This window comes from Diceros bicornis, chromosome 3 (genome assembly GCF_020826845.1).
Source record: "Diceros bicornis minor isolate mBicDic1 chromosome 3, mDicBic1.mat.cur, whole genome shotgun sequence".
NCBI classification, from domain to species: Eukaryota; Metazoa; Chordata; class Mammalia; order Perissodactyla; family Rhinocerotidae; genus Diceros; species Diceros bicornis.
Genome location: NC_080742.1, coordinates 86495081 through 86517382, shown reverse-complemented (window position 1 = coordinate 86517382; position 22302 = coordinate 86495081). Strand labels below are relative to the sequence as shown.

The following is a 22302-nucleotide window of genomic DNA, read 5'->3' as shown; positions in this document are numbered from 1 at the left end:
GCAGTATCAGCACTCTTCTACCTTCCTACCAAGATACTGACAATTACATCTTATTGAGCCAAGCATGGTGGGAGGACTAATTAGTTGATAGGAAACAATGATTAAATGAAGGAAGCTATTAAGTTTTGTAGAAACTGGAACATAATCTTTAAGTGGCTATGAAATTTTGATTGTCGATGGTATAAAAAATGAAATTGGTTGCAAAGAGAAAAAAAATGTTTCTTAGCAGAGACAATTAACTCAAAACCATAGACAGCTGTATAATCATGAGGGCCCAATTCCAACCATTTTTGGCATGAATATTTTAATTGAACTCAGTAGTCTCTCCAGGACTGAAGAGCGCTGGGCTTCAGTTCTCTCCTCCCTCCTCTTTTCCCTCCCCTCTTTCCTCCCTCTTCCACCCTGCCTCTTCTGTCTCCCATCCCTCATTCTCATTCTCATCCTCGTCCTCCCTCCCCCACCTTTCCTCTGCCGCTGTATATCAGTCTGCTTGGGCTGCTATAACAAAGTACCACAGATTGGGTGGCGTAAACAACAGAAATTTCCCCACAATTCTGGAGGCTAGAAGTCCGAGATCAAGGTGTTGCAGAGTTGGTTTCTTCTGAGGCTTCTTTCTTTGGCTTATAGTTGCCCGTCTTCTCACCGTGTCTTCACATCATCTTCCTTCTGTGTGTGTCTGTGTCCTAATCTCCTCGTGTTGAATCTCAGTCCACCTAATGACCGCATTTTAACTTAATTACCTCTGTAAAGGCCCTGTCTTCAAATACAGTCACATTCTGAGGGTTAGGACTTCAACATACGAATTTGGGGGGCACCATTCCCATAACAACAGCCCTCTCTCCTCCATCCCCCCTATATTCTCAATCCTCTCATTCTTCATCCTCCTACATCCTTCTCCTTTCTCCTCCTCCCTTCTTCCTCCCACTTTCCTTCTCTTGCCTTCAGCTTGCAGCTTCCATCCATCATGCCCATTAAATGGTCTTGTCTGGGGGGCCGGCCTGGTGGTGCAGTGGTTAAGTGCGCGTTCTCCGCTGAGGTGGCCTGGGGTTCGCAGTTTCGGATCCCGGGCACGCACTGACACGCTGCTTGCTAAGCCACGCTGTGGCGTTGTCCTATATAAAGTAGAGGAAGATGGGCCTGGGTGTTAGCCCAGGGCCATCTTCCTCAAGAAAAAAAGGGGAGGATTGGCATTGGATGTTAGCTCAGGGCTAGTCCTCCTCCAAAAAAATAAAATAAAATAAATGATCTTATCCTTCTCTTCAATCATCTTTTGAGCAAGGCCCTGTGGATACAGAGCTACAAGCAGTATACTCTGCCTTCAAGTCTGTAAATCCACTTAGTGAGATGAGACTTACATGGGAAAGAATCAGTAACAAAACAGCCCAGATGCTCAGAACCAGGTGAGCGGCACAGGCAGCAGAGTGTGTGTAGGATCAGAGCAGAGAGGTGACCGTGAGCCAGGGCAGTCGGAGCCACCCTCAACTGAGGGGTAAGTGGAGCATAAAGTGAGCACGGAAAGGAGAGGCAGCCTCAGGGGAGGAAAGAGGCCACTGCAGGCAGGAGCAACGGTGTGAGCCAAGAGCAGAGGTGGGAAAGCGCAGTGGGTTTGGCCACATTGGCTGCCATAGGAACGCCATGCGGAGGAGGCTCGACAAGATGCTAGGAGCAGTGGAGCGTGTGCGGCTTCAGTCCAAAGACACTGAGATGAAAGGCTTTGGGAACTGTCTGAGGAAGGGCCACAAAATGGATGAAGTGAATGAGTCCACCCATTTGGATTGTAGCCAAATGTTCAGAACCAGAATGACTTATTAGGATAAAATTTATGATTCACTGTGATTCACTACAGACTCAGTTTTCTGTATCTCCAGTGACACTTGGGGAGGTGAGGGGACCATAGTCACATCTAAACCGAAGGGGACGTGGCAGATAGGTAGATGCGCAAGACTCAAGACTGGTGCTCGGGAGACCTGGACCCTAGGCTGGCTCTGCCTCCAAACAGCTGTGTGATCTTGGGCAAGTCACTCACCCTCTGTGGATCACATATCCTATGTTGGGAAATGGGAGGACAGGACTGGACCGGAGGTTTTCCAAAGATGAGTAACCAGAGCCCCAATATGTAAAGCAGATGAAAGTGGAGCGTCGGTTGCTCCACACGACCCACAATGACCTCCAGGAGCTGAGCCTAAGAGTCACTGGAACAAAAGACCTCTCAATTCCCTTAAGCTCTAACTTTCTGTGACGACAAGATCCGGGACACCTAGGACCACACTCCTGGTCTCTCTAGAGGGGGCCTGTGATCACAGGTCTATTTGTGAGGAAAGAGTATTTGGTTTTCAACTGAGCAGCCCCAGAAGCATTCCTAGGTTTACATAAAAATCCATTACTTCCCAATCATATAACCCATCCTTATTTATTTTTATCCAAAAGTATTCAATAAGCACTGACTATGGGCAAGAACTTTTGCTAATTACCCTAAAGAGACACACAGAAATTGGACATTCTATCCTCTTCTCAAATGTATGCCATTTTTTTCTTACGAAATCCTCATATTCTTTTTTAGTATTAGGTTTTCCCGTTTTTTTTAATTTTATTTATTTATCTTCTCCCCCAAAGCCCCAGTAGATAGTTGTATGTCACAGGTGCACATCCTTCTAGTTGCTGTATGTGGGACACGGCCTCAGCATGGCCAGAGAAGTGGTGCGTCAGTGCGCGCCCGGGATCCGAACCCGGGCTGCCAGCAGCGGAGCGCGTGCACTTAACCACTAAGCCACGGGTCCGGCCCTAGGTTTTCCCTTTTAATGTTAATGTTAAAAGAATCTCTCATCAGTTTTATGGTTACTTTTCATGTATCCTCCTGTTTTCCACACTCCACCCCACCTCTCGCCAGCATTGGTGAGAAGAGGAAGAGTTGAAAAGGTTAGAATCTTAAATTCAATGAGTTTTAGTACTTGCCAAGGATAATAAAAGGGTGCAAAGACTGATTGGCTGAGATGAATGTGTTAAAAACAATTATCTGTGAGTTTGAGGGAGGTGTACTCGTGGGAGCTGAGTGGTTATCTGCCCCCACGTTGTTCTTGTTGTCTACGATCTAAAATATTAGAGACCTTTCCTTGTCCTTAAACCACTAAGTCTATTCTGCCTCTTCCTTTTCACCACCCCAGGAAAAAAGAGGAAGATTTGCAGACCTATTGCATGCCAAATATTTACGGACCACGTTACAGATCTGGGTCATATGGTAAGAATGTAATTATTTCAAAATGAGTTTTAAATAAACAAGCATTTGGAGAAAGCCTGCTTAAGTAAATCCACTCTGACTGCTACTGGGGAGAAAAACACAAGGCAATGTCTTATCTTTCTGCTAACACCAACAACCACACACCCACCCAACAAACAAATAAATAAATTTCAAAAAAAAAAAAAATTTTTTTTTAAAAGGAGAAAGAAATTGTCTACAACCAGTTTTTTATTTTTCACACGAGTGCACTTTCTAACATTTTGCAGCCTGGTCTTTTTCCTCACCACATGACAAAAACTGGTGCTTTGAAGTCACCAATAATCAAAATTCAACGGAATAGACTCTAGTGGGCCTCTCTGTGCTTCATTTCTCTGCAGCCATGACCTTGAGTAAGCAAAGATTTTCTAAACAGGACACAAAAAGTGTTAACTATAAAGGAAAAGATTGACGAGTTTGACTACATTAAATTAGGAACTCTGTGTCATGAGATATCATGATGAGTCTGAAAGGTAAGCCACCAAATGGGAGAAGAAATTTCCAATATATATATCCAATAAATTATATATATGTAATTTTTTTCAACAAGAAAAACATACACAACCCAGTAGAGAAATAGGCAAGAGACTTGAACAGGCACTTGACCAAAAATGTATATCAAATAAACATATGAACACATGTTCAACCTTAAAGTCACCAGGGAAATGCAAATTAAAACCAAATGAGGGCCGGCCCCGTGGCTTAGCAGTTAAGTGTGCGCGTTCCACTGCTGGCCGCCCGGGTTCGGATCCTGGGCATGCACCGACGCACCACTTGTCTGGCCATGCTGAGGCCGAGTCCCACATACAGAAACTAGAAGGATGTGCAGCTATGACATACAACTGTCTACTGGGGCTTTGGGGGAAAAAAATAAAATAAATAAATAAAAAATAAAACCAAATGAGACATCATTACAAATCCACCTAAATGGCTAAAATTAAAAAAACTGACTATGTTAAGTGTTGAGAAGGATGTAAAGTAACTGGAACTTTCATACATTGCTGATTAGAGTTCAAATTAGTACAACCACTTTGGAAAACTGTTTAGAGACATCCCTTACAGTTGAAAATATGCATATCCTAAGACTCAGGAATTCCATTCCTAGGTTTATATCCAATGGAAATGCATACATGTTTACCAAAAGACATTTACATGAATGTCTGTAGCATTATTTTATTTGTAAAAGCCCCAAACTACAAACAACCCACATGCCCATTAACAATGTAACGGATAAATTGTGTTACATTCATAAAATGGAATGCTATACAATAACGAAAATAAGAAAACTAGTGTTCTACACTCAACATGGCTGAATCTTACAAATGTAATAATGAGCAAAGAAAGCCAGACACACAGAATACATATTATGTGATTCCATATATATCAAGATAGAAAACAGGCAAAACTAATCCATAGTGTTTGAATTCAGGAAAGTGGTTGTCTATCTGTCTTTCCCAGATATAATCACTATTAATAGGTTGGTATGTCTCCTCTTGAGACTTTTCAATTTTTTACTCTTAATATTTGGAAATTAAACGAAAAAATGAAAGTTACATTAATAGCAAGGGGAGGTGTTTAGGATTGTTTTCTTTTTAAATATTTCGTTATGAAAATTTCCAAACACACGCGAAAGTAGAGAGGATACTGTGATGAACTCTGATTTACTCATCACCCGGATCTGACAATCGTTAATATTCACCCATATTTGCTTCAGCTATGTTTTTCCTGTGCTGAAGTATTTTCAAGCAAACCACAGACTTCATAACATTTCATCCCCAGATACTTCACGAAGAGTCTCAACTACTTGAAGACATTTTCTTCATTTTCTTCGATGACTCCCATCCTATAATCACATCGACAAGATGAACAATCACCACGTTAATATCATCCAGTGCCCAGAACTTGTGTGACTTCCCCTGACTGTCCCCACATGTCTTTTACAACTGGCTTTTACAACCATTTCTGCGAAACTGAAAGGGGCACCAGGGGGGCTTCTGGGAGCCTGATATTATTCTTTTTCTTGATTTTAATGTATGAACGTTTTTATACGTTATTTTTATATCTCAGCAAAATATCTATTAAACGGAAAATAGACAAGAAGAAAATACAAAGCAAAGCGAAAACCTTCTGTGGCTCTTCATGGCCTGCAAATGCACTTTGTGATGGGCAGATTCTAAAGGTGACTCCCAAGATTCCCAAATCCTGGTGATTCGATCAAACACTAATGTGGATGCTGATGTGAAGGGACTGTGTAGATGTAATTATGGTTATGGGTCTTAAAATTGGGAGATTATCCTGGATTTGACTGGTGGGCCCAATCTAATAACTCAAGTCCCTGAAAGTAGAGAAATTCCTCCAGCTGGAAACAGATACGGAGCAGAAAAGAAAACATGAGAAGAAGTAGAAGGAGAGGTTCAAAGCATGAGAAGGACTCGATCTACTGTTGCTGGCTTTGAAGACAAGGAATGAGAGAAGCCTGTGGAAGCTGAGAATAACTGGTGAACAGCCAGCAGGGAAATGGAGATGAGTTCTAAGTTCCATGAAGCTGAATTTTGCCAACCATCTGGATGAGCTTGGAAAGGGATTCTCCTCCACAGAAAGGCCTGCGGCCCTGCCTACACTTTCATGTCAGCCTTGTGAGACTAAGAGCCGAGAAATCAGCCAGACCACTGAAATTTTGACCTCCAGAACTGTGAACTAATCAACGTGTGTTGTTTTAAGCTGCTAAATTTGTGCTACTTTTTTACAGCAGCAATAGAAAACGAATCCAAACTTCCTTTGCTGGGCCTGTGGGGTCCTCTCTACCATCTAGTCCTATCCTGCTCTTTCTTGCAAATCCATTTCCCACCGCACCTCCAGTGGGTGCCGCCCTCCAGCCTCTCCCTGCTCTGTGAGCCTGGCTTTCCATTCCCTTCCCTTCCCCTGCGCTGTGCCTTCCCCCGGGAATGCTCTCCCCGTTTCTCCTCGCCTCTCATGGTGCCACCCCACCTTCAGGCCTGGTGACAGCTTTTCCTAATGTCGATCTGTTCTCACTTCCAGGCTGGGAATCTCCTTTGCCTACTACGGGGTCATCCTGGCCAGCGCTGAGCTGCTGGAGCGGGACCTGGTCTGTGGTTCGCGGTCTGAGTCGGAGTCCGAGGTGGTGGTGACCATGGGGGATCCAGAGGGAAGCCAGAGCCCCTGCCACTGCCATATGTTTGCCCCCTCTGACTACCGGACCATGATTATCAGCACCATTGGTGAAATTGCTCGTAAGCGTCTCTCTGTCTATTGAGTCCTTCTGTTTCCTGTTGAGGGTCATGCAACTCAGAGCATCAGAGCAGAGAAGTGTGACCCTGTCACAGATATGGCTCCTACCTGGTAGAACTGAACAAGTACCCAAATCTTGCTGACATGTCTCCAATGTGGATTGGCATGGGGAGGAGAGGTCTGGAGGAGTAGAGCTTTGAATTACTGTATTATATCAATTCTAAGATGCATTTTTTCTTTTCACATTTTAACATCTCAATTTGGGATGTGTGGTACAGTGGCTTGTTAGATTTCAATTTGCAGCACTTTCTGTTTTAGTGGACATAAAATAATGGTACTTGAATATCAGTGGCACCTTGATTTGATGAAAAACAGTATAAAACATTTAAAATATAGGTCTAGTAAGTTGGCAATTTACAATAGACATACATGATGTAATAAGCACCCTGGGCATAAAATATCCTTTATATACACCAGTGCTTGTCATTCTTGGACCCACGAGGGAAAAGTATATTGAAGGAGTCATGAAGCTGATGACAGCGTGACTGGGTTTTGGCTGGAATACACATGAGGTTTGGATGAAGTTGCTTCTTTCTGAAATGACAGTGAGGAATCCATGCCAGTGTTGATAAATGCCACTTGCTTTCAAGGTTCCAGAAAGTGTCTTTGTTATCTGCTTTCCAGTGAATCCTTTAAATATCCTGGGCATTAATTTCCTGGGCAGACGGCTGAGCCTTTCTATCACCATGGGATGCACAGCTTTATTCTTCCTTCTCCTCAATATTTGCACTTCAAGGTATTTTCTCTCTGGTTGCTTCAAAACAATCTAGTTCGGTGCAGTGGTTTTGAGATGGGGTCTTTTGACCCACGGTGTTCTGTGGGCAAGGCCCTTTCACCAGGGGAGTAGAGAACGGGCTGCTCAAAGCCATCTTGCCTGGTACCTGCCACTCCCACGTCCCTCTCGCCGCTGACCCGGCCCCTCCTTCTGTTATCACAGGATGTGGGAATCAGTGTTGGTGCACTCACTTCGCCAACTGAGATATTTAGGATCTTCATGCAAAGCTTCCTGGAGAATCAGGACTCTGGTTGTTTACCAAATTATCCAGACCACTCTCAAGATAGTTTAGTGACATGGATAACATATCTGTGGCATGAAAGTTTATTTCACTCTGAATTTGTGACCCTAGAGTGGCCTCAATGATAATATACATCATTCTGAAAACTGTCTGAGCCATTTTTGGGGGGTGTTGGCAGAAGGTGTGCTAATCTGGGTGGCCAGGCTGGAATGGCACACGTTGGGGAGTGGAGAGAGTGGGGGTAGGATTGAAGGTTTGAGTCAGGTATTTGCTTTAGGACCCCACAATCAGGCCAGTTGAGAAGCAGCATCTCCCCGGGACCTGGTTATCTGGGGGTGTGTGTGGGCATCTGTAATGCACTTGGGTCGGGGCCCTGGAAGGCCCTCCACGTTGCCTTTCCTAACTTCCCTCGCTTCTCTTCCCTAGTGCTGGCCTCATTGGCTTCCTCTTCATGCTGAGGGCTTTGGTGGCAGCCAACTTCAACACCATCTACATTTACACTGCTGAGGTTAGTTTTGGGAAAGGATTGGTTACATCACAGCACACAAGGTGAGCTGCTTAGAGAGAGCGTCAGTCCACAGATAACATACCCTTGGCTTCTGTTGACTTTTGATGATTTTCTAAAAACATCCCATCAAAATGACACGAGGAGGTTATTTGCCGTGGAGTTTCTCCGGCCCCATTGAGTCTAGTGAAAGAGGGTCTCTGAGAAGAAAGATGGAGCCTTCTCCCTTTCTCACTAAACAGCACGTAGGTAAAAACCAACTCATTGTCCTAGCATCATGCTTCCAGAAGAAATAGAGTCCAGTAGCTGCATGCTGCTGTCAAAATGTAAAACTCCCTATTTCTTTCTCTTTTTGAAATTAGAATGTATTTTTCTCCTTTATTCTTTTGAAAGATCACATCCCCCTCCATCTGTTATTTGCCGCATGTAGCTTAAATTCGAATATTCTTCATTTTTATTTATTCTTTCTTAATTTATTGAATTAATACCTCCCTGAGGGAGCTAGAGGATCTCCTCGTAGACCCCCACTTTAAAGAACTAATATTCCTAGAAATAACAGTGTCTGAATAGGAAATTTAGTATTTTAACTGGTTGTGTCACGATTACGCTAGAGAAAGCAGTGCTGTAGGGACTGATGAGGCTGCATCCAACTTCATCCCAGGAAATGCGGAAGTTTGTTCAGATTACAGCTATGACATGACAAAACCATGAAAGTCACAGAGAACAGTATTCTTTTCCCACCACACAGATAAAAATAGGAAATTATGACATATTTGACATATACATAATACTTCATTTGGTTCTGTTAACAAAATATTCTAGAATTTTGTGAATTTATGAACCTAAAAATCTGTGTGTAATATGATGTGCTTCTAAAGTTGTATTTGGAATAGTCAATTTAACATACATTTTGGAATGTGTTCACTTAAAGATTCATTTCTAGGTCTTTTTTTTCCTGATACTTGTTTATTGTTTTTAAAAGAATCAAAGATGGGCCGGCCCCGTGGCTTCGCGGTTGGGTGCGCGCGCTCCGTTGCTGGTGGCCTGGGTTTGGATCCCGGGCGTGCAACGACGCACTGCTTCTCCGGCCATGCTGAGGCCGAGTCCCACATACAGCAACTAGAAGGATGTGCAACTATAACATACAACTATCTACTGGGGCTTTGGGGGAAAAAATAAAAAAATAAATAAATAAAATTATGAAAAAAAAAAAGAATCAAAGATGTGTACTTGAAGATGATTGTCTTTCATCTCCCAGAATTGTCAAAACATGAACAAAACAAAGAAAAAAGCATCACCATGTATCTGAATCCATTATTTTCAGTTATAGCCAGCAGCCTCATTTCTCAGAAAAAGAAAAAAACCTCCCCACCAGACACTCCACACCTGGACCTTCTCCTATAAATACAGCAGTGTCCTCTGAGGCAGGAAAGCATCTTGCTTTTGCATTTGACGGATGGTGGCTCACAAGATGTGGCCAAGTAAAGGGGCTACGTGCTTTGCTTTAGTGAATTGATAAAAACTGTTTTATCTGTATTATATAGCATTAAGAGAAAATTTTCCAACATTTTGAAAAACAGTTCTTTCATATAGTCTCCCTATGATCTCATTTATGAAATAATATTTGTTTACTTATCAAGAATTCTGAATCAATGAAGTACAGATTAATGAGGATTTACTATAAACATAAAAATGTTACAACAGGAGAGTAGAATATGCCATAAGATTCTGCAACAAGAACATGGTGCATGGTGTAGCACGTCTCTGGCACTCCGGCCAATGCTTTTCACTACGTCTGTATTAAAGGTTTCATTAGATTGTTATTATTTGGGGAGTATTTTCTTTCCATTCAGTGGAACCACCTTTATACGTTTATAGCCTAAAGCAGAAATCTTCTGACTCCAGAGCTTACCTTTCTAAAATTATATTGGAATATTTAATTAAACACATATTTTAGAATTTGCTCACTTTAAGGATAATTTCTAAGTGTTTATTTTCTGATATTTATTTAAAAAAATTCGCAGTTGTGTGCCTGAGAAAATGAACGTCTTCTATTCTATATCCTATGTTTCTATATAGAATATTTGGTATTTAATATATATACCAAAGCCTGACCTGGGGAGGGAAGGGCAGAGGACTCAGGCAAAGAAGAGGCCTAAGCGAATTGATGCTTTCTGTGTTCCTCCCTCCAGGTTTACCCCACGACGATGCGCGCTTTGGGGATGGGGACCAGTGGCTCCCTGTGTCGCATTGGTGCAATGGTGGCGCCATTTATAGCCCAGGTACGGCCCAGGAGTCTCTGTAGGGAGGATGAGGTTGAGGGAGGTGGGGAAAGAGGGACCCTGGGTCCCCTCATGTTAAGGTTTTAGCCAAGGATTTCTATTTACTTAATGAGTTTTCCTGAGGTTCTGTTTTCCCATTATTTGGCAAATTTGGGTAGGGAAAGAGGCCAAATAAATGCTTCCAGGCTTCCAGGTAGTCAATAGCATGGTTTGCATCGCCTGCAGGGCTTGGATCTTGCTGGGCATTGTTGCAAGAGGATGCAAAAGAAATGGATGACACAAGGAGCTTGAGCAGTTGGATGACAACAGCTGGAACCCTGACACTGGCCAGGGGTATAATTGAAAAACAGAGCACAAAAATGCAGGGAGGTGGCCTTGGGTAGGGTAAGTCTAGTGCTAGGCAAACCAGGTGCAGGTGGGGATAAAATCTAGGGGTGACCTGGACTCGTGGATGGTGCCCTGTTTCAGGAGGGAAATGGGCAGATATGGTGACCCACATGGTCATGGTTCCTCAGAGGGCTAAACAGCTGGCCCACCTGCATTAGTCATTCTCTTTTAGTCGCAAGAAACGGAAATCCACCTGAGCTGGCTGCAGCAACAGACAGGAGTGAGGCTGGGCCCTGGGAGGGCCTGATCCAGCTAGTGGAGGCTGATGGGGATCCAGGCTGTGTCCTCCTCGTGTCTATCTGGGGCCCACAGTCACTCCTCTGCCTCTCTGAGCATTCAGCCTTTCCTCCTTTCTCCCTGGAGACCAGAGTGCCATGCTTGCCTGTGTAAATGGCCGCCCCACAAATCCCAAACATATATCCTTAGATCCAGCCACCAGAAGACACTGATGCCCTCTCTGCACCCCTACAGAGGGGCTCTCACTGGCCAGTCTGGTCAGTTGTTCATACTTGAGCTAAATCAGTTGTGGCCAGGAGTCAGGGTTATATATACATGCTGCTGGGGAGGAGTAGTTTTTGGAGAAAGGGGGTTGTCATAGGCTGAGCAGACTGTAACGTGTATTTCCTATAGTTTAACAGAGATTTTGCTACCACTAGTTTTTTAACTATTTTGGAAGTATTTTGCACACTCCTCTTAAGGAAAAATGAGGGCAGCTTTTGTCTTGTGACTTTTGCTTTTCAAAGATCTTTTATACTTATTATTTCACCAATTTCAGAAAAGAACCTAATGGTGACAAAGACAGCAGTAAAATATTAATCGTATTTCTGGATGATCAGACCAAGGTATAGTTTATCTTTCAAGCTTTAATTAGGAATTGAGTCTCTTAGTTCTCAACCACTTGGAACATTTTCTCTGGGTATTAGTGGTATTTATCCTACAGGCCACTCCACTTTTGGTGGGCTTGTGGACCAGGAAACATCTCCCAACGGGGACTGGGTCTCCTGAGGCGACAAGGTTCTGCTCTGCTTAGCATCCTGAAGCCAGGGGGTTCTCACCTCTTTATAGCCACGTCACTCATCTTTCTGTGGCCCGCTCATTTGTAAAATAAAGATAAATGATAGCACCCTAATCAGTCAGCCTTCCTTTGGATGTAGTTCTCAAACTTGTGTGCATATCAGAATTCCTAGGATCATTTGATAATGTGAAGATTCCTGGACTCCACCCAGAAATTGATTCTGTATATGGGCCCATCACCTGTATATATATATATATTTTTTTTTTTTTTGGTGAGGAAGAGTGTCCCTGAGCTAACATCTGTTGCCAGTCTTCCTCTTTGCTTGAGGAAGATTGTCCCTGAGCTAACATCCATGCCAATCTTCCTCCATTTTGTATGTGGGAGGCCAAGCATGGCTTGATGAGCCGTGTGTGGGTCCAAACCCACGACCCCAGGCAGCCAAAGCAGAGCATGTGAACTTAACCACAACGCCACCGGGCCGGCCCAGTTCACCTGTATTTTTAACAAGTACGCTGAGTGAATCTGATGCAACTGGTCTGTGGCCCACCCTCTGAGAGGTAGGCCATTAACGGGGAAGATACCAGCTGGGAGATTAGCTTCTACTTTCACTTAGTTCTCTTCCTCTTCCTCCTCTTCCTCCTTCTCCTCCTCCACCCCCTCCGTCTCTTCTTCTTTTTCTTTTCTTCCTCCTCCTCCTCTTTTGCCCTAAAACAGGCTATTAAACCAGTTAAACTAAAATGTTTACATATTAATCAGTCAAAAGTTTATATATTCTAATGACTATATTTATAAGTTTAATAAAAATATCTCTAAAAATGTTTCAAGACATTTATTGGTTAGAAAGTTTAATGGTTGTAGAAATAATAGGAGTTGTGAGTATATAGTCCAAGAAAACAAAAAAGGGGGAATTTTGCTACAGAAGTATTAAAGACTCAGTAAATACAGATGGGACCAGTATAGGGCCCTTACCCATAGATCAGGGACTGCCTCCTCACTTATTCTGGGAAACTTCAAGAAGTCAGACTCCTTAGCCCTAGACAGGCACTCCTTGGTTCAGAGAGTTAGGGCCTGCTGGTACTGCTATAGATGGATTTGACCATATACATGGCTTTGGACTTCACCCCAACCTTGTGTTGCAGGCCCTTGTAGCCCATGGCCATATGGCTGTGGGGACTACAGGGTCTGGGTAACACAAGTAAGACTGCTGTCTTGTGACCAGACTTAACATGATGTCACATCAAAAGAAGCATAGTCCAGCATCCAATAAAAGCATTGAAAAGCATTTTAAACCTTTACAAAAGCTTTTACAGACGTGTCGATGGGGAAGTCCATTTGTGACTCCCAGCAAAACTTTTAAAAATCTCTTTGCTTGCCTCACTTTTGTTGTCACCGATAGGACAGCAGTTGTCCCTGCTCTCCATTCTCGTCCTTCGATCTCTTCACTCCTCAAAGTTCAAACTCTACTAAAGCACGGCCTGAACTATTTCCTCTCTGGTCCCTTCTACAACCTTCCCAGATCTCTTTGTTTGTTCTCTCTTGAGCAGCTCTCTGCTCTTTCTAACTGAAATCATTTAGCCTCTCAGGATTCAAAAAGAAGCTGGTTAGACACACAGAGACTCTTCGTTAGGAGGCGGGAGTGTTCCTTCATTTAGGAACCTATTTTGGTGACCATTCAACAAGTTGTTTTCAGAGTAATTCTCTGCAAATTTTAGATACCCTGTGTGCAGTTTGGCAGTTAGAACACCACGAAGGACTCCATTAGCTACAATCTATATTTGGTAGAGTAGAATGGAGAATTATTTTATCCCAATTCAACATTCAGCCAGCATGGACTGCGCTCTTCCTCTATGCCTGCCGTTGTTCTGTTTATTTGCAGCAGTAACCAAGCCAGACAAGGTTCTTGTGCTGGGCGGGAGCTGGCCTGCACTGGCTTGTAAAAGTTGATTGTCAAAGTTTCAGGAAAGTTTGCAAGCTGGTTAATGTCACATTGTAGCTTGAAATGAGCTATGGTATTATCTATACCACGGACATTGGCAAATGCTACCATCAGAGCTTTTCTTTTTTGAAAACCTGTTGCTAAATATTTGGCAGCACACCACCACAAGATTCCTGCTCTCAAGAGACTTACATTCGACTTGACTATTTTACAAATATGCAAATAATTAAGGTAATTTCAGATTGTGATAAGTCTTTTGGAGATAATACTATAATGGGAAAAGGGAGTGACAGGTCTTTTCAGGCAAGGCCTCTCTGGGAAGGTGACACTGGAGTTGAGACCTGAAGTATGTAAAGGGAAATAGCATTTCAAGTAGATGACAGCTGGTGCAGAGACTGGAGGTGGGGCAGGGATTGGTGTGTTCCAGGAACAGAAAATAGCAGTGGCGAGCAAAATGGAGAGAATATGCCTTATACGCAGATTGAGGACTTTGGATTTTTTCTTAGGAGTAATAGGAAATAATTTAAGGCTTTTAAGCAGGTGAGTAATATCATCAGCTTTGCACTATAGAAAAAGAATCTAGTTGCTATGTAGAGAGTGAATTACAGGGGGCAGGGGTCAAGGGTGGAACAAGCTTGTAATAAGACTTTCATTTCACTTTGCCAGGTACTACTTCCATGAAAAGGGAGAGTTCGGAATTCTGGAAAACCCTTTCTTTTATAGTATAAACATATCGGAAAAGACTACATAAAAACTTTAAACTCCTGCAGAGAAAAAAAAATCCACCATAGATAAGAATAAAAGACAAATGTTTATCTTTCAAGAATCTCAAAAACCCCTAGTTGAATTGTCACAGCTGAGCAATGATGTTGTCTTATCAAATACCTGACCCTCTCCAGAAGCAGGGAATCCAATGAATAGATGCATAAGATCATACACAGAACTTCACGAGTTAACAAAGTGAAAAACATATCCATTTCATATTTCCATAAATGATTTCTAATAAGCACTGAAAATGTACATTGTTAAAGACAAACAAAGCTGGACACTAAGTTGGTAAGGACAGAGTTTGATCAGTAATAACTATTGCAACAGGGTAAAGGGTGCAGTGTGAACTGAATTCAACTTTGATTTGTACAGAGGTGACCCAATGTTTTAAGGAGAAGAGGAGGGAATAGGATGAGCAGGGTCTCAGAATAAAGGAAGTGAAAAATTGCAAAAAGTGGGAAGGGGGGGTTGGTTCACGTGAAAACCCAGACATTGTATATTCTTGGCTCCTTTGTCATAGATTAGTTGACCATATAGGTGTGGGTTTATTTCTGGGCTGTCTATTCTGTTGCATTCATCTACGTGTCTGTTTTTATGCTAATACTATACCATTTCAATTACTATAGCTTTGTAATATAGTTTGAAATCAGGAAGTGTGATACTCCAGCTTTGTACTTCTGTCTTGAGATTGCTTTGGCTATTTGGGGTCTTTTGTGGTTCCACAAAAATTTTTGGATTGTTTGTTCTATTTCTGTAAAAAATGCCATTGGAATTTTGATAGGGATTACATTGAATCTGTAGATTGCTTTGGGTAGTATGGACATTTTAACAATATTAATTCATCTAATCATGAGTATTAAACATCTTTCCATTTATTTGTGTCATCTTCAACTTCTCTCATCAGTGTCTTATAGTTTTCAGTGTACAGGTCTTTTCACCTCCTTGGTTAAATTTATTCCTAGGTATATTATTCTTTTTGATGCAATTGTAAGTGGGTTTTCTTAATTTCTTTTTCTAATAGTTCATTATTAGTATATAGAAACACAACAGATTTTTGTATATTGATTTTGTATCCTGCAACTTTACTGAATTTGTTTACTATTTCTAACAGTTTTTTGGTGGAGTCTTTAGGGTTTTCTACATATAATATCATGTCATCTACAAATAGTGACAGTTTTACTTCTTCCTGTTCAATTTGGATGCTTTCTTTTTCTTGCCTAATTGCTCTGTTTAGGACATCCAATACTATGTCGAATAAAAGTGGTGAGAGTGGGCAAGTCTTGTTCTTGATCTTAGAGGAAAAACTTTTAGCTTTTCACCATTGAGTATGATGTTAGCTATGGACTTGTCATATATGGCCTTTATTATGTTGAGGTACATTTCCTCTATACCCACTTGCTTGAGAGTTTTCATCATAAATGAATGTTGAATTTTGTCAAGTGGTTTTTCTGCATCTTTTGAGATGATCGTATGATTTTAATCCTTCATTTTGTTAATGTGGTGTATCACATTGATGTGTGAATGTTAAACCATCCTTGCCACCGTGGAGTAAATTGCACTTGATTATGGTGTATGATTCTTTTAATGTATTACTGAATTCAATTTGCTAATATATTGTTGAGGATTCTTGCATCTATGTTCATCAGGGATATTGGCCTGTTGTTTTTTTTTCTTGTGGCATCCTTGTCTGGTTTTGGTATTAAGGTAATGCTGGCCTCAAAAAACGAGTTTGGAAGTGTTCCCTCCTCTTCTATTTTTTGGAAGAGTTTGAGAAGGATTGGTATTCTTCTTTAAATGTTTGGTAGAATTCACCAGTGAAGCCGTCTGGTCCTGGACTTTTTTTTTTATTGGGAGGTTCTTGATTACTGACTGAATCTCCTTACTAGTAATTGGTCTGTTCAGATTTTCTATTTCTTTATCATTCAGTCTTGGTAGATTGTATGTTTCTAGGAATTTATCCATTTCTTCTAAGTTATCCGATTTGTTGGAGTATAATTGTTCATAGTAGTCTCTTGTGATTCTTTGTATTTCTGTGGCATCAGTTGTAATGTCTCTGTTATTTCTGATTTTGAGTCCTCTGTCTTTTTTTTTGTGAGGAGGACTAGCCCTGAGCTAACATCTGATGCCAATCTTCTCCTTTTTTTCCTTGAGGAAGATTGGCCCTGGGCTAACATCCGTGCCCATCTTCCTCTGCTTTATATGGGACGCGCCACAGCATGGCTTAACAAGCGATGCATCAGCGCGTGCCTGGGATCCGAATCTGCGAACCCCGGGCTGTCAAAGCAGAGCGTGTGCACTTAACCGCTGCGCCACTGGGCCGGCCCCAAGTCCTCTCTTTTTTTTCCTTGGTAAGTCTAGCTAAAGGTTTGTCAATTTCGTTTATATTTTCAAAAAAAAAAACAGCTCTTAGGGGCTGGCCCGGTGGTGTAGTGGTTAAGTTCACATGCTCTACTTCAGCAGCCAGGGATTCACAGGTTTGGAACTCCGGGCACCGACCTACACACTGCTCATCAAGCTATGCTGTGGCAGTGTTCCACATACAAAATAGAGGAAGGTCGGCATGGATGTTAGCTCAGGGCTAATCTTCCTCACAGAAAATACGAAACGAAAAAACCAGCTCTTAGTTTCATTGATCTTTTCCATTGTCTTTTTCATTTATTTCCACTCTGATCTTTGTTGTTTCCTTCCTTTTACTAACTCTGGGTTTAATTTGTTCTTAGTTTTCTAATTCTTTGAGGTGTAAAGTTAGGTTGTTTATTTGAGATCTTTCTTGTTTCTTGATGTAGGCATTTATCACTATAAACCTCCCTCTTAGAACTGCTTTTGCTGCATCCATAAGTTTTGGTATGTTGTATTTCCATTTTCATTTGTATCAAGGTATTTTCTGATTTTGATTTCTTCTTTGGCCTGTTGGTTGTTTAGTAGCATGTTGTTTAATCTCCACATATTTGTGAATTTTCCAGTTTTCTTCTTGTAATTGATTTCTAGTTTCATACCATTGTGGTTGGAAAAGATTCTGAATAATTATTTCAATCTTCTTAAATTTATTAAAACTTCTTTTGTGGCCTAATATATGATCTATCCTGGAGAATGTTCCATGTGTGCTTGAGAAGAAGGTGTATTCTGTGGCTTTTGGATGGAATGTTCTGTATATATCTGTTAAGTCTATCTAATCTAACATGTTGTTAAGGCCAACGTTTCCTTATTGATTTTCTGTCTGGATAATCTATCTATTGGTGAACGTGGGGTATTCAAGTCCCCTCCTATTATTGTATCGCTCTCTATTTCTCCCTTTAGGTCTGTTAATATTTGCTTTGTGTATTTAGGTGCTCCTATGTTGGATGCATAAATATTTACAAATGTTATATTCTCTTGTTGGATTGACCCCTTTATCATTATGTAATGACCTTCTTTGTCTCTTAATACAGTCTTTGTCTTAAAGTCTATTTTGTCTGATAAAAGTTTAGCTACACCAGTTTTCTTTTGGTTTCCATTTGTATGGAATACCTTTTTCTATCTCTTCATTTTCAGTCTGTGTGTGTCCTTACATCTGAAGTGAGTCTTTTATAGGTAACCTATAGATGGGTCTTGTTTTTTTAATCCATTCAGTCACTCTATGTCTTTTGATTGGAGAATTTAGTCCATTTACATTTAAAGTAATTATTGATAGGTATGTACTTATTGCCATTTTGTTAATTGTTTTCTGGCTTTGTTCTTTTGTTTCTTCTTCTCTTGCTCTCCCTGTATGATTTGATGGTTTTCTATAGTAGTATGCTTGGATTCCTTTCTCTATTTTTTGTGTATCTACTATAAGTTTTTGCATTGTAGTTACTATGAGGCTTACATAACACATCTTATAGATGTAACAATCTATTTTAAGTTGATAAAAACTTAAGCTCAGGGGCCGGCCCCATGGCGTAGTGGGTAAGTGCACGTACTCCACTGCTGGCGGCCCGGGTTCAGATCCCAGGCATGCACCTATGTGCTGCTTGTCAGGCCATGCTGTGGCAGCGTCCCACATAAAGTGGAGGAAGATGGGCATGGATATTAGCCCAGGGCTAGTCTTCTTCAGCAAAAAGAGGAGGATTAACAACAGATGTTAGCTCAGAACTGATCTTCCTCACACACACACACAAAAAAAAACAAAAAAACTTAAGCTCAAATGCGTTCTAAAGCTCTACATTTTTACGCCCCCACCATGTTTTGTTTTTGATGTCACAATTTACATCTTTTTATCTTGTGTATCCATTAACAAATTATTGTAGTTATAGTCACTTTTACTACTTTTGGCATGGAGCAGAGGAAGAGTGCAAAGATGATGTTCACTGCCCTCCCTGGGCTCTGGAAAGGATTATAGTCAGCCCCTAGATGTGTGCTTAAGTAGAAGCCTTCCCCTCAGGCCACAGCTATGAAGACAAGTCCATAGGCCTCTTTCACAGAAAGACTGGGGGTGTGGTTTAGTCTGCTGTCTCTGCACTGTGTCTTGGGCTGGGGAGGGTGGTAATCAGTTCAGAACTATTTGTTTATTACAGTGCTATGGGATCCACAGATGTAGGTCCCACGAGCCAACAGAACCAGGTGATCAAGGGGTGTCCCCTGGGTGGCAACCACAAAAACTGGGGCACCAGACATATGCACAAGCTCCTTTCCAGGTGATACCAGTGATCTGGAGCGAGCCAGTGGGGGAGTGTGAAGATAGCACCTGTCCTATGGGGTTTCTGGAGAGTATTACAGTTGGCCTCTAGATATGTGTTTAATTATTATTTTTAAAATTTTATTTATTTATTTTTCCCCCAAAGCCCCAGTAGATAGTTGTATGTCATAGCTGCACATCCTTCTAGTTGCTGTATGTGGGACGCGGCCTCAGCATGGCGGGAGAAGTGGTGCGTCAGTGCACGCCCGGGATCCGAACCCGGGCCGCCAGCAGCGGAGTGCGTGCACTTAACCGCCAAGCCACAGGGCCAGCCCAACATGTGTTCAATTAGAAGCCTGCTCCTCAGGCCACAGCTATGAAGATAAAGTAATAGGCCTCTTTCCCAGAAAGATGGCATTTTAGTCTGCTGGCTCTCAGCCGCTGTGCTCTGGGGTATAGCTTGTTAAGAACTCTTTGTACATTTGTTACAGTTCTGTGGGATCCATGAATGTAAGCCCTGCTGGCTGCCAGAGCCAGGCAATCAAGGAGTGTCTTCTGCGTGGTAGCCACATAAATGGGCACCAGATGTGTGCACAAGCTCCTTTCTGGGGCATACCAGAGATCTAGAGCAAGGCAGAGGGAGAGTGCACAGATGGCACCCACTGGCCTTCATCCTTGGAGAGTGAGTGCACAGATGGCACCCACTGGCCTTCATCCTTGGAGAGTATTTCAGTAGGCCCTTGGATGTGTGTTAAAGTAGGTGCCTGCCCCTCAGGGTGATGATTTAAGATAAACAAATAAGCCTCTTTCACAGAAAAACTGGATGTGTTTCACTGGGTTGCCTCTGTGCTGGGCCCTGAGGGGGTAGCCGCATTAGTCCAGATGAGCTCTCTAAGAACATTTCTCAGTTGGCTATAGCCCGGTGGGTCTCATGGATGCAAGCACCAAGCCACTAACTTGGCTTTCCAAGTTAGATGTTTTGGGGCTCATCTCTTAGGTGCAGGTCTTAGAAGTTGGGGTGCCAGATGTGAGGTTCAAACCCTTGGCTCCTCAGGGAGAAGCCTGGGGTTGTGAGTTCCCTCCTGGTTGTGGGTCACCATACCAGGGATGGGGTTTATGGTGAGATTGTGTCTCAGGCTCTCCTACCTGCTCTTGTTATCGCCCAAGGGATGTTGTCTGCCTGCCGCAGGACATGCCGATAGTCTAGAGGCAAGGTGGTAGGAGAGAAAGGGTTTTATTACAGCTTGCTAGCAAGGCGGAAGTTGGCTGACTAATGTCTGAAAGAACCAACTTACAGAACAAAGACTATAGGCCAGTTATATAGGGAGCTGGTCTCCAGGTGGGGAAGGCGTCTTATCTCTGGGTGGGGGCAGACATCTAGTCTTAGTTCCTGATAATCTTTTGTTTATCAGAGACCAGAGCAATACCCTACACCCTGATTTAAAGATAACAAGAACACAATCTTTAATATGTATAGTAAAGGTTACTGTTTACGTGAGTGAGTCACTGACACAGACAGTTTAGAAACACATTTGATCCCCAATTAAATTATAAGGAATAGCCAGAGTCACCACACCAGATCTTTCAGTTGTCATTGATGATGGCTATCAGCAAAGGCTCTCTGCCCGGGGGTCATCACATTCCTAAGGAACTCAGAAGAACAAAGTTATCAACTTGTCGCAGCTGGGAGGGGCCATAAAATCTACAGAACTTGTATATCTCCTGGAGGGTGCATATCCAGCTGGGTTAGTTAATCAAAGGTCATTCAGAGTTACAATATGGTTTCCTTTCTACAATACGGTTTCCCTTATGTCAACCTTGTGTTGAGCCGGTATCATTCTGATGTGTTTTTTTCTCTCGTTTGCCTGATGTATCGGAGTTACTCAGCTAGTTTTTGGGTTTCTTTCCCAGGAAATTGTTTCATATGTAGCTGTAGATCTGGTGTGTCCATGAAAGGAGGTGAATTCAGGATCCTCCTATGTTGCCATCTTGAAATGGAATCTTCGTGTGCTTTTTATAGCCTGCTTTTTGCATACAACAGCATGTTGCAGACATTTTTTATGTCAATAAAAATAAAAGTCAAGCCATTTTTCGTGCTGAAAAATATATCATTGTATGTATACTCCAAAAGTTACTTTTCAATTACTTTATCAGTTCTGTATTGTTAAACGTCTAGACTATTTGATATTTTTCTTTTATAAACAACAGTAATGAGCATCCTTGTGCTTACATTTTTATCCAACTATGCAATTATCTCTTTAGGATAAATTCCTAGAAATTGGATTGGTAGGTAGGTCAAGGGTCTGCTTTTTCCATTTTGGTATATTGTGTTAAAATTCTCTTTGGGAAGGTTGTACCAGTGTGTAAGGCCATGCTGCCTCACATATTTGCCAATTGGTTTTGTTAGTCTTTTTCATCTTGGCCAATCTCGTGGGCAATAAGTGATATCTCTGTTATTGTAATTAGTATTTCTTTATTAAGCATGAAATAGAATGTTCTTTTCATATTTTAATTGGGTATTTTATCTTTTTTAGCTTGCCCATTCAGGTCCTTGCCCATTTTTCAATTCAGTCTTTCAAACATTGATTTGTGAGAGTCCTTCTTATATATAAAGGATTTTAACCATTTTTCTGACATATTACAAATATTACCCCCAGTTTTCCATTTGTCTTTAATTCTTGTTTATGTTCTCCTTTATCTGTACAGAAACTTTAAGTTCATAGGCACTCAAATTTATCAATATTTTCCTTTACAATTTCTGGATTCTGTGGTCAGGATTGTAAAAATACACATCTCTCATTTCTTCCAGTCTTGCTTGGCTTTCTCTTGTTTGGAGAAGAGAGTGTGTAAACTTTTTATTGAAGTATAACATACATATAAAAGTGTCCAAATCATAAGTGTACAACTTAATAAATTTTCACTTTGAATGCATCCAGGATTCTGACCCAGAAATCCCTGATGTACCCTCTTCCAGGGCATCGGTGTATCAAAATGTGAGGTCTAATGCAGGAAACAGCTTTATGATTTCCTAAATGGCAGGCCAGTTGTCCCTACACTATATATTGCATAACCCATTTTTTACTCATGGATTAGAAATGTCTGTTTGCTTATACTCCCACAATTACTTGGTCTATTTCTAGCCTCACTATTTTAGTCCATTGATCTGTCTGGTTTTGTTAT

At 41.7% G+C, this 22302-nt stretch overlaps 1 protein-coding gene across 6 annotated transcripts in view; it reads left to right on the top strand.

Moving 5' to 3' along the window:
- The window catches only part of SVOPL (SVOP like), a 68595-nt gene that overhangs the window by 34513 nt on the left and 11780 nt on the right, over positions 1-22302 (top strand). For all 6 annotated transcript variants that reach the window (XM_058531041.1, XM_058531042.1, XM_058531026.1 and 3 more), the window contains 5 exons: positions 3162-3235; positions 6311-6522; positions 7205-7316; positions 8023-8104; positions 10294-10383. In XM_058531041.1, the coding sequence (XP_058387024.1) occupies positions 3162-3235; positions 6311-6522; positions 7205-7316; positions 8023-8104; positions 10294-10383 (570 nt within the window). The remainder of the gene's footprint in view (positions 1-3161; positions 3236-6310; positions 6523-7204; positions 7317-8022; positions 8105-10293; positions 10384-22302) is intronic.